Below are 13,172 nucleotides of genomic sequence, written 5' to 3' on the forward strand. Positions count from 1 at the left end.
CTTTTAAAGCCCAAAGGGGGCTTCCACCCACCCTTTGGAGTACACGCAAGAGCTGCGTCCCCACGACGCGCTCGTCCAGGTCAGACTCTGCGAACGGCACGCCAGAAGCTGCAACCCCGAGTCCCCGCCTTTCGGCAGCCTGCACAGCCGAGCGCGATCCGGCTTGATAGGTCTCTTTCTTGCAGATTTGTTGGTGCTTACCTGCCAGCCCTTTGAGGTAGGCCAGGTCAGAAAACAGACACCTCAAGGATTCCAAGAACGCTTCTTTCATTTTCTCTGTTTGCAGAATCTCGAAAGCTTAATCCAAATCTTCATTACCCTTTTGAAGAATAATACAATCAAGTCGGGGCCGTTCTGAGTCTTTTTGTCACCCTTTCTCCTTCCCCAGCACTAAACAACTATTCTCTCTCTTTTTTCCTCTCTCCACAGAGGGAAACTTAATTCCTTCGCGTTCCTCTGGCTGTCAGTTCCGGATAGCAATATGGGCAGGTATAAATCAAAATAAAATGAAATCTGCCCAGAGAAACAGCTGAAATCTGGAGATCAGTTCAAAGGAACTTGCAGGAAGATGCCAAAATTCAAAAGTCATCAGCTGGGTCTTCTGCCCCATGTCTCTGTGTGGCAGCTGCAACTGCCATCTTGACTTTTTTGCCCTCTCTGGACACCCCTGTTCGGAGCTCCAATGTTAGAAGAAGATTGCCTTGTGGTAGGAAGTGTCAGTTCCATTCTGATGTCTCTGATACCGTCCGAAACAATCCTATCACACAGTGGGTCCCACGGAATGGCATTTCCTTCGGAGTAGTTGTATAGAGGACTGCACAGCATGAGTTTTTTTCCTCTTAGTGTTCTCCCACAGTCACAACGAAGGGAGCCAGTCACAATCCATGCAAGATAGGGGCACAATTATTAGCACGATCAATAAACAATAATAGCCAAAGAAAGGAGAACAGAATGGTGGATCATACAGAGATGCATTAGGCAGCCCCAAAAATGAGAAAGGAATGGAGGATCATACAGAGGTGCAATATGCAGCCTCCAGCAAAGCCTTTTTATTAATTTATAAAAACACACTATGCACATTTCCTGATTTCTTGAGTTCACGAACGTGCATAAAACAATATTTATATTTCTAAATCCAGGTCAAGCATTGTTTTGTGAATGTTACCTGTTTTAAATTTAAATCTTATTTTTTTAAAAATCTTGTCTTTTCCTCCAATGTTCACCACTGGATGCCAATCCAAGCCGTTTTTCTCAGATGTCAGCAATCAATTTTGGGGCACAGCAAAGGTAATTATTGGGTAAGCTTTTGTAGGTCATAACTCATCATTAGAGGCGCTATCTGGCTGAGATCCATCATACAGGCAATTTAGTTGAGTAAACAGATATAATTGATGGAAAATAACCACCAATACAACGATCTTTTTAAAGCCAAGTGTAACATACTTACTGTAGGAAGAGGCAAAAGAATAAAGCAAGCTTTTGTAGTCATCAGAGAATTATTCTGATTAATAATTCATTGCGGAGGAAGTTCACATTAAAATCTTGAATTTTCATCCTGAATTTGTACTGTATTTCCTTGACTGCCCCCGAGATTTAAGTTTTAAAGCAATTAACATTAAAATCTTGAATTTTCAACCTGAATTTGTACTGTATTTCCTTGACTGCCCCCGAGATTTAAGTTTTAAAGCAATTAACATTAAAATCTTGAATTTTCATCCTGAATTTGTACTGTATTTCCTTGACTGCCCCCGAGATTTAAGTTTTAAAGCAATTAACATTAAAATCTTGAATTTTCATCCTGAATTTATACTGTATTTCCTTGACTGCCCCCGAGATTTAAGTTTTAAAGTAATTAACATTAAAATCTTGAATTTTCAACCTGAATTTGTACTGTGTTTCTTTGATTGCCCCTGAGATTTAAGTTTTAAAGCAATTTTAGTCATTCCCGTTTTCTATTGCCGGGGAACTGTCCGCCCCTTCAGGTGCTGAAATTGGGTAACTGTACAATAACTGTATTGTAAATCTGCATTCAGAACCCATCGAAAATCAACCATTTTTATCTTTAATCATCTTATTTAAAGAAAGGGAGGACTACAAACTCAATCAGAATAAATCAGATTGATAGGTACTTCCCGAAAGATCTGAGAGAGACACACACACACACAGAGATGTCATAAAAAATAGCCCTTGACCTACAACCACAATCAGGACCAAAATTTCCATTGCTAAACAAGGCAATTAATAATAGAACAGAACAGAGCAGAGCAGAACAGGAGAGAGCAGAGCAGCACAGAACAGAACAGAACAGAATAGAGCTGGAAGGGACCTTGGAGGTCTTCTAGTCCAGCCCCCGCTTAAACAGGAGAACTTATGGCATCTCAGACAAGTGACTGTCTAGCCTCTTCCTAAAAATCTCCAATTCTTAAATGAGTCATGCCTGATTTTATGATCTTTTTTGCCATGGTTATTAAACATATCACTGCAGCTGTTAAGTGAATACAGTTGTTAAGTGAATCTGGTTTCCCCCATTGACTTTGCTTATTGGAAAATAACCCCAGGAAGCTGCAGCAAACATTGCTATTACATGCCAATTGTAAATCTTCCAATTTATCATGGGGATGCAACGATGGTCGTAAGTATGAGGACTGGCCATAAGTCACTTTTTTATGATGGTGTAACCCTGAATGGTCACTAAACAAATGGTTGTGACTTGAGGACTACCTGTATTCTGTCATGCTCCTTTGTACGAAGTTTTACATGTCTTCCACCCACTCCCTTTCCAATCTATTACTTTGGAGTAAGCCCCATTGGACTTAAAAAATGGGATTTATTTCTGAGCAGACCTGTAAAGGACAGCACCATCTATCAAAACGGTTGTTGATAATTCACAAGAGATGGACATTCACAGGTCCAGAGAGTCACCCCAAATTAGGTCTGTTCAATGGCTTGTACTTGAATGCGGTTATTGGAAGGAAGTTTTAGAAACCTGAGCTTGTGTCCCAGCTTCTTCATATTCAGAGAATATATGATGGGATCTCCCAGTGAGTTAATGGTGATCATCATCACCGTGAGGTTTCTGAAGATATAGATAGCTCGAGAATGCTCACTGGGACACTGTTGAGTGGCTGAATCAAACACCACCCCGACGAAGAAAGGCGCGTAGGAAAACAAAGCTAAAACCCAGATCAATACACTGGTTCTGGCCACTTGGACTTCAGCTAGACGGTAGGTAGCCTGGCACTGTCCTAGGGTTTCCATAGTTCCTTTGTGTTTCCTCAAAAAGATGATGATGTTTGCATAAGTGAAGAGCGGTAGAACTAGCACCACTAGACAGTGAGGAATGGTGATGAAGGTGAGGTAGTCCATGCACAATGGACTGTACAAGGCAGAAATTTTATCCTTCTCCAAGCAGTTCCACCCCATGAGAGGCATGAAACCCAAGGAGAAAGCACACGCCCAGATAACCAACGTGGTACTCAAAATCTGGTTCCTGGTAATTCGGTATCTCATCCTTAAGCATCTGGATACAGCCAAGTAGCGTTCGATCCCAATGATGACTAAGTTATAAATGGTGGCCAGGATTGACATGGCATAGAAGGCGTAAGCTCTGAGGAGTTGCTTGGACCCCACGACGGTGCTTTGAGGGTCTGTGATGAACAGCATGGCAATCCAGAAGCCCGAAGAGCCACAGAGGAAGTCAGAGATGGCCAAGTTGCAGAAAAGGATGAAGATGGGTTTGTGCAAGTCCTTGGAGAACACCACCCCAAGAACCACGCCAGAGTTGAAGATGGCTGAGATAAAGGTGATGACAAGTTGAGGGATGCCCAATGCCAGCACCAGGTGGATGTTCCATACGGGAGCAGTGATGTTGTATAAACAATCATGCTTTCGGATCATGGTGAGGATCAGCCCTGAGCCTTAGGCCACCATTGAAGCTGAGAAGGAAGATGTCAGAATGGAAGGCGGAAGCCAAGAACCCAGGTCAAAAGCGAGATCAGGAGACCCACAGATTCTTATTCATGCGCTATCTGGACCTTGGAAGGAAACTTTTCTGATTGAAGAGCTGGGATCCTTACTGCCGTTGAACATATTCCAAGCCGTGGTCCTTGTTCGTCATACGGGACCACAACTCACCCAGCTGAAGACGTAGATGAAATTGAAGATTTGAAGATTCTCCAAAGCACCTTAGAGCAAGAGAAGATGGGTGGAAGATCATTAAAGAGATATCCAGTCTGGAACTAAGGAGAAGTTTCCTGACAGTGAAAACAATCTATCAGTGAAATGACCTGCCTTCAGAGGTTGTGGATGCTTCATCCCTGGAAGTTTTCAAGAAGAGATTGAACAGCCATTTGTCCAGTATGGTATAAGCAGGAGGTTGGACTAGAAGACCTCCAAGGTCCCTTCTGACCCTATGATTCTGTGTCTGGTGCAACAGCCTCTTTTTCGTCTCCTATTCTGCAGCACGACGGTAGTGGGCACAATGACCTCCTGTCCTGCTGATCCAAGGAGAGAAGACTCAACATTATGCATTCCTGTTTTCCTTGTTATCACCCAAACAGTGAGTTAAACGTTAACTCCCAGACGTCTAATCAGGAGGGCTATCAGCTCCTTACTCCAAGGTTGCTAGGTTGATCTCACGTAGCAAAGGTATCCAATAAGTTCTAGCTAATCTCTCTGCCTGGTGGAGCTGCCTACACAGGAATGACATTAATTAAAGGACAAATATGGCTAATGAAAAGCAAACAGAGATATTTCCATTCCTTCCGTACTTTCAGCTGTCACCAAGCTGATGTCCCTTAGATCAAGGCTGTCCAACGTTGGCGACTTTGAGTCTGGTGGACTTCACGCTGGCTGGGGAATTCTGGGAACTGAAGTCCACCAGTCTTAAGGTTGCCAAGGCTGGACATCTCTACCTTCAATGAAGGAGAATATTTGTAGCTCAGGGTGGACATGAGGGGTCCTTGGTGCCCTCTGAGCTTGTTTGGTTTCTTGCAGACGTTTCATTACCCTAACTAGGTTACATCATCAGTGCTAGTAAGGTGTGCTATTTGCTGTCGATTGATATTCTTGCGTCTTGCCTGTCTAGATGGGTCTTAGGGATTCTTCGGTTGGACTGTTTACTAATGGCTCTTTGGAAGTTTCTCGATTGGGGGTATTGCTTCCTTCATGGTTCATCTGAAGGTGACCTTGGAGTTAATCTATGCTGATCTGGGTGCTGATTACTGGTGGAGAGGTGCTGGAGTCTTTTTCTCTTTGGGGCTGGTTGATTGTCTCTTCTGCATAAGTCTATGATGATGATGATGATGATGATGATGATGATGATAATGATAATAATAATAATAACAACAACAATAATAATAATAATAATAATAATAATAATAATAATAATAATAAATGGATTTGGGTTTTAAAATTATTTAACTAATGTATTCTTATTTTATTGCCCTGTACACCGCCCTGAGTCCTTCAGGAGAAGGGCGGTATATAAATCAAATAAATAAATAAATAAATAAATAAATAAATAAATAAATAAATAAATAAATAAATAAATAAATAAATAAATAATAATAGTTGGAAGGGGCCTTGGAAGTCATCTAGTCCAACCCCCTGCTCAGGCAGGAAACCTTATATCATTTCAGACAAAAGGGGGCGGGGAAGGAAGCAACCACTTAAGGAACTGTCAGTTGCTAGGGCTGTTAAGTCTTCTTCCTGTCCAGGTAATAAAAAATTCTAATGGAATCTCCTGGACAGTTAAAAAGAAAATTTGCAAACAGGCACATTTAGCCAGTTTAGTCTAGTAGTTAAGGTATCAGGCAATGATGATGATGACGACAACGACAACAACAATGACAACAACAACAACAACAACAACAACAACAACGATGATGATGATGATGTTGAAAGAGACTATGGAGGTCATCTAGTCCAACCCCCTGCTCAGGCAGGAAACCCTGGACAAATGGCTGTCCAGTCTCTTCTTTAAAACTTCCAGTGTTGGAGCATTCACCGCTTCTGGAGGCAGGTTGTTCCACTGGTTAATTGTTCTAACTGTCAGGAAGTTTCTCCTTACTTCTAGGTTGCTTCTCTCCTTGACTAGTTTCCATCCGTTGCTTCTTCTCCTGCTTTCGGGTGCTTTGGAGAATAGCTTGACTCCCTCTTCTTTGTGGCAGCCCCTGAGATATTGGAACACTGCTATCATGTCCCCCCTCGTCCTTCTGTTCATTAAACTACACATACCCAATTCCAGCAACCGTTCCCTATATGTTTTAGCCTCCAGTCTCCCAATCATCTTTGTTGCTCTTCTCTGCACTCTTTCTAGAGTCTCAACATCTTTTTTTACATCGTGGTGACCAAAGCTGGATGCAGTATTCCAGGTGTGGCCTTACCAAGACATTGTAAAGTGGTATTAGTACTTCACATGATCTTGATTCTATCCCTCTGTTAATGCAGCCTAGCACTGCGTTGGCATTTTTGGCAGCTGCAGCACACGGCTGGCTCCTATTTAAGTGATTGCCCACTAGATCCCTCTCACATGTCTATGTGCCTATTGATGGCTGATTTGTCAGAGTGCCAGGCTTCTAGAAATTCCCTGGCATTTATGGACTTGGCCTGGTCTAGGGTGGTCACATTTTCCCAATTGATACTATAATTAAATCAGCCTATATGTTGTGAAATTGAAGAATTTTCATCCTGCCTTTTGATTGCCAGCTGGTGTTCATGGATGCATCCTGCCAGTCTTCTGCCTGTTTGTCCTACCTTCTCTGCCTTTGATTGTTATGATTAGCTTCAACTTAGCTTATGACAGTCAATGATGTTGGGGGTAATCTAAAATACCTACAAAGTCCTACATGGAATCTGGCCAATATCGGGAATAGAATAGAATAGAATAGAATAGAATAGAATAGAATAGAATAGAATAGAATAGAATAGAATAGAATAGAATAGAATAGAATAGAATAGAACAGAGAATGGAATGGAATGGAATGGAATAGAATAGAATAGAATAGAATAGAATAGAATAGAATAGAATAGAATAGAATAGAATAGAATAGAATAGAATAGAATAGAATAGAATAGAATAGAATAGAATAGAATACGGAATGGAACGGAAGAGAACAGAACAGAACAAGAGCTGGAAGGGACCTTGGAGGTCTTCTAGTCCAGCCCCCTGCTCAAGCAGGAGGACCTATACCATCTCAGACAGGTGATTGTCCAGTCTCTTTTTAAAAACTTCCAGCAATGTAAATCTTGTAGCCCTTTGGAAAGTTCAACTGAGTAGCCACTCATGGGAGCAACATTGTTATTTTATTTTATTTTTTTAATGTCTTAATAAAATATATGTGACTGCTCAAGAAAACAAAAAGAGACACACAAAAAACTCAAAGGGCAGACCTGATGGACCACTGGGTCTTTTTTCTGCCATTAGCTTTCTATATTTCTATGTTTCTATCTCACAGTGCAGGTAGTCCTCAACTTACAACCACAACTGAGCCCGCAATTTATGTTGCTAAGTGAGACATTTGTTAAGTGAGTTTTGCCCCCATTTTATGACTTTTTTTGCCACATTTGTTAAGCGAATCACTGCAGTCGTTCAGTTAGTAACCTGGTTGTTAAGTGAATCTGACTTCCCCCATTGACTTTGCTTGTCAGAAGGTCGCAAAATGTGATCACGTGGCCCTGGGACACTGCAACCGTCATACATTCAGCATCTGAATGTAAGTCACGTGACCATGAGGATGCTGCGATGGTTGTAAGGTGAAAAACGGTCATAAGTCACTTTATTCAGTGCCGTTGTAACTTTGAACAGTCACTAAATGAACTGTTGTAAGTCGAGGATTACCTGTGACTCTTGAGTGGCATACTGTATAACAGACATGTCAAACACAAGGCCCGGGGGCCGGATCCGGCCCGCGAAGTGGTTTCATGCAGCCCGCGAAGCCATCCTGGAAACAGTGAGGGAACGGCCCCCACTGCCTTGGCCCTGGCCCAGAGACCCTCCTTCCGCCAGAGACCCTCAGATCTGTCCCACTCCTGCCCAGGCCCCCATAGGCACCCTTGATGCGAATGATGTAGAGCTGGCCACACCCACCCAGTAGGCCATACGCACTCTAGCCACGCCCACCCAGTAGGCCACACCCACCCAGGCCATACCCACCCGGCCCCTTGAGGGCAACCGCAATGCTGATGCGGCCCTCAGTGAAATTGAGTTTGACATCCCTGCTGTATAACAATCCAATAAAAGATTATGCTTGTATTGGACCAGCAGGTGGCACCACCTATTTAATTTGGCTGATCTAAGAAAGTTGATGTATATTTGGATGGGAGACCAGTAGGAAATCCCTCATGAAAAAGCACCTTTGGGATTCTTTTCCGTCTGTTACAACTGGGACTGCCAAGGAAACGTTACATTTTTTCCCAGGAAAGATAGATCAACTATCAAAGTCACAATCATCCTGTCACTCCAGAGCAGACATGCCATAAAAATACACGGAACAGCTGGTGGTTTACTGCTTAGTTCTTGGCAACAGCTTCTTTTACGTGACTTCATTCAGTTATCAAAGGATTTGACCGCTGCAATGGCTATTTGGGGAAATAAAACTGACACTGCAGTTGGAGTGTGAAAGGAAACGCTCTTCAGCCAAGAAGTGGGCTTGCTGAAAACCAGGATGTCCTTTGCCAATAGGAGGAAAGTCCACCCAGAGGTGACACACACAGTCCTTAAAAGACGATGATCAGCACTGACATCTAAAAAAAACCCACGTCCTTCTTTGAAGGACGTGACCTTTCGATTCTTGGTTGCTTCAGGAAAAGCAGATTCTGCTTCCAAAGGTCAAGAAAGAAAGATTAGACTTGGACACTAGGATTTTGTGGAGTAGAAAGTGGCCTGTAGGTGGATCCCGTGATGTCGCAACATACCAGAGTATGAGGAAGGTCAACATTTTCCAGATTGTAAGGGGAACGTCATTCTTGTCATGGTGTAGTTTTGAGTTTTCTCCTGCAAACATCCTTGGAAGTCCACAATTAAAATTTCTCTGTGGGGTTCCTGGTACTCTTTGAGCTTGGCTGATTTCTTGCAGACATTTCAAGACCCAACTATGTAACATCATCAGTGCTAGAAGGGGTGGCCCTGTCATCTCTTCACCAGCAATCAACACCCAGATAGCAACAACAACAACCTTATTGTCACTTTGAATGTACACCAATCGGCATACATCAGAAAGAAATTTCGTTGCATACAGCTCTCAAAGGGCCACCACCTCCAATATACACTCCTTGTTCGTGGCCAGCTCAAGTTTCAGATCATCCATTTTAGTCTCTAGGGAGTGAACGATGGCCAACAAGACAGTTGGAAATGGAGCTCATGTGGATTATCCCTCAAATTAGCTTGCATTCCTGCGCCAGAACTTCGCCTCCTTTCCTTTTTCTGATCAGGACTCTTCTACCTTTTCCTTAAAGAGGCCTAGCTCCTTTTCACCCCTGGAGGTAAGCGGAGATTAACACCAAGGTTAATACTATACTGCTCAAAAAAATAAAAATAAAGGGAACACAAGATAAGACATCCTACTATTAAATACAGTACATTGTGTTGTTTAAGTGTTCCCTTTATTTTTTTGAGCAGTATAGATCAACAATCAAACAGTAAACAATACTCCAAGAAAGAGCTAACAACACAGACAAACTAACAGTAAACAACAGCCTAATCAAGGAACCACCAAGAACACTCCCACCAACATTGATAGGGCAAGCCCCGGTATATAAACAACCCCATTTCTTGCACTGATGAAGTTACCTAGTTGGGTCATGAAATGTCTGCAAGTAAACAACCAAGCTCAGAGAGCATCAAGGTCTTCCCAGTCCTCCTCCTCCTCCTCCTCCTCCTCCTCCTCCTCCTCCTCCTCCTCCTCCTCCTCCTCCTCCTCCTCCTCCTCCTCACAAACCCACTCCCTTCTAGCACTGCTGAAGTTACCTAGTTGGGTCATGAAATGTCTGCAAGTAAACAACCAATCTCAGAGAGCATCAAGGACCTCACTTCTTGACTTTAATTCATCCCACATTTTTTTAAAAAAAAAGAGGAATAGAACTTCATGAGAATAACAAATCAACCAGGTTGTCAAGATAGGAATGAGTCTGCAAGATTTGGGCGTTCTCCCATTAGCTGATTTATTGAGCAACACACCCAACCGAAATGCGTGTTGGGAGAAACAGGCACCAAACTGTATAAAACTTTAAAAATAAAGTTTGCTCATTTAATAAAGCTTTCCATCTCACACAAGTTGACTCTGGGAAGTACACAATAAAACAATTAAAATTTACAATAAAACCACCTAAATCATAAAATAACTAAACAAAATCAAGAGGGTGAAATCGGAATGTTGTCCTTGACTTTCAACCATTTGTTTAGCAACCATTCAAAGTTAAAAAACAGCACTGACTTATGACTGGTCTCACACTTACAACAGTCACAGCATCCTTACAGATGATCAGAACTCAGACGCTTGTTAACCCGCTTGTATTTGTCTGAAATGGTATAGGGTTTCCTGCCTGAGCAGGGGGTTGGACTAGATGACCTCCAAGGTCCCTTCCAACTACTACTACTACTACTACTACTACTAATTATTATTATTATTATTATTATTATTATTATTATTATTATTATTATTATTATTATTATTATTATTATTATTATTATTATTATTATTATTATTATTATTATTTAGCAACAGCAAGCCCACTCAGACTTGTATACTGCTTCACAGTGTTTCACAATCCTCTCTAAATGGCTTACAGCAGGGGTCTTCAAACTTGGCCCTTTTATGACTTGTGAACTTCAACTCCCAGAATTCCTCAGCCAGCATGCCTGGCTGAGGAATTCTAGGAGTTGAAGTCCACAAGTCACAAAAGGGCCAAGTTTGAAGACCCCTGGCTTACAGAATCAGCATATGGTCCCCAACAATCTGGGTCCTCATTTTATTGATCTTGGAAGGATGGAAGGCTGAGTCAACTTTGAGCCCTATCAGAATCGAACTCCAAGCTGTGGGCAGAGTTTGCCTGTAATACTTGCAATTATACATATACATGTACATATACATACACACACACATGTGCACGCACATACACATACACATGTGTGTGTGTGGAAGAAAAGAGAGCGAGCACATGTAAGGAGTGGGTTTTTATACCCTCAGGAGCCTTTTGTTTGGAACTGTTCCTGTGGTATGAACTTTGACCTGAGTTTAAGTGTGCTCTTTGGCACCTGTGGGTTAATCCTTAGAGTTTGGGTGGGGTATGTAGATTTTAAGTTTAAGTTTAAGTTTATTATATTTGTATACCACCCTTCTCCCGAAGGACTCAGGGTCTTAAGGGTCTTTGTCTTCCTAAGCTTCTAGCTGGAGGGCTACAACCTTCCTGAATGGATTATCACATCTGCATTTCTACAGAGCTGGTTTCTGCTTGGGGGAAGGAGAGTTGGGGCTATTAAGAAAAACTGCTTTTCTGCCTCTTTAAGATCCTTTGAGGAAATATAATATTCTGCCCTCTTAATATTTCCTTTCCTGGGGGGGCGGGCTGACTTCCCACACGATGGTAGCAGCAATCCTGGGGGGATGTGATCGTCATTTGGGGGCTATCCACTGGCTTCTCGCAAACAAAGTCAATGGGGGAAGATGGATTTATTTATTTATTTATTTATTTTATTACATTTATATACCGCCCTTTCCTAAAGGACTCAGGGCGGTTTACAGGGTAATTGAAAACCAAGATACAAAAGTTAAAAACAAATTTAAAAAAAAATTATATTTGTCCCTGTATAAATAAAACCCCAATTGGCTTAACAAAGATGTGATTGTCTTAAGGACTGTAGCGATTCACTTAACAACTATGGCAAAAAGGTTATAAAGAACCATGGTGGCCAAGCGGTTAGAATGCAATGCTGCAGGCTACTTTTGCTGACTGCCGGCTGCCAGCAGTTCAGCAGTTCGAATCTCACCATCTCAAGGTTGACCCATCCTTCCATCCTTCCGAGGTCAGTAAAATGAAGACCCAGATTGCTGGGGGCCATACGCTGACTCTGTAAACTGCTTAGAGAAGGCTGTGAAGCACTGTGAAGCGGTATATAAGTCTAAGGGCTATTGTTATTCTTCCTTCCTTCTCTTCCTTCTTTTTCTCCCTCTTTTTCCCTTCCTTCCTTCTTTCCTTCCCTCCTTCCGTTTTTCTCTCCCCCCATTTCTCCTTCCTTCCTTCCTTCCTTCCTTCCTTCCTTCCTTCCTTCCTTCCTTCCTTCCTTCCTTCCTTCCTTCCTTCCTTCCTTGCCATGGTGGTACAGTGGTTAGAATACAATATTGTAGGCTAACTCTGTCTACCACTAGGAGTTCAATCGTGACCGGCCCAAGGTTGACCCATCCTTCCATCCTTCTGAGGTCGGTTAAATGAGGACCCAGATTGTTGGGGGCAAATATGTTGACTCTGTAAACTGCTTAGAGAGGGCTGTAAAGCACTATACAAGTCTAAGTGCTATTGCTATTGCTTCCTTCCTTCCTTTCCTTCTTTCCCTCCCTTTTCTCCTTCCTTCCTTCCTTCTCATGGTGGCACAGTGGTTAGAATGTGGTATTGCAGGCTAATTTTGCCCACTGCCAGCAGTTCGATCCTGACTGGCTCAAGGTGGACTCAGCCTTCCATCCTTCTGAGGTCGGTTAAATGAGGACCCAGATTGTTGGGGGCAAATATGCTGACTCTGTAAACCGCTTAGAGAGGGTTGTAAAGCTCTGTGAAGCGGGATATAATTGGGTGCAACTTACTTAACAATTGTCTTGCTTAGCAATGGAAATTCTGGTGCCAGCTGTGGTGACCACATGGGTGATCACACGACCCCCAGGATGCCGCAACCATCCATGCCAGTTGCCAAGCAACCAAATATTGATCAAGCAGCCCTGGGGATGCTGCAACAGTTGCAAATTTGAGGATGAGTTGCAAGTCCCCTTTTTTCAGTACCGTTGCATCTTCGAACAGTTGCTAAGTGAATGGTTGCACGCTGAGGACTATCTGCATGGGAAGAATCCTGCAGCTGGGCAGAATTCTGTGCAGCCTTCATCCAGACACTCTGTGAATTCACATGCCCACCGCCAATTCTCCATGCAGGCATCTGAGTGAGGTGATACCCTTCCCCAATTCAAAGG

The 13,172-nt window shown here is 42.6% G+C and overlaps 1 protein-coding gene across 1 annotated transcript; it reads right to left on the bottom strand.

The window, feature by feature from the left end:
- Nucleotides 1-2,928: 2,928 nt before the first annotated feature.
- LOC310632805 (lysophosphatidic acid receptor 3-like) lies at nucleotides 2,929-3,897 on the bottom strand (the record flags this gene model as incomplete). Its single annotated transcript, XM_083350235.1, has 1 exon — nucleotides 2,929-3,897. The coding sequence occupies one exon, from the start codon at nucleotides 3,895-3,897 to the stop codon at nucleotides 2,929-2,931; it is 969 nt and encodes a 322-aa protein (XP_083206361.1).
- Nucleotides 3,898-13,172: the final 9,275 nt, after the last annotated feature.

The sequence above is a fragment of the Vipera ursinii genome, assembly GCF_947247035.1.
Source record: "Vipera ursinii genome assembly, chromosome: 1".
Taxonomy (NCBI): Eukaryota; Metazoa; Chordata; class Lepidosauria; order Squamata; family Viperidae; genus Vipera; species Vipera ursinii.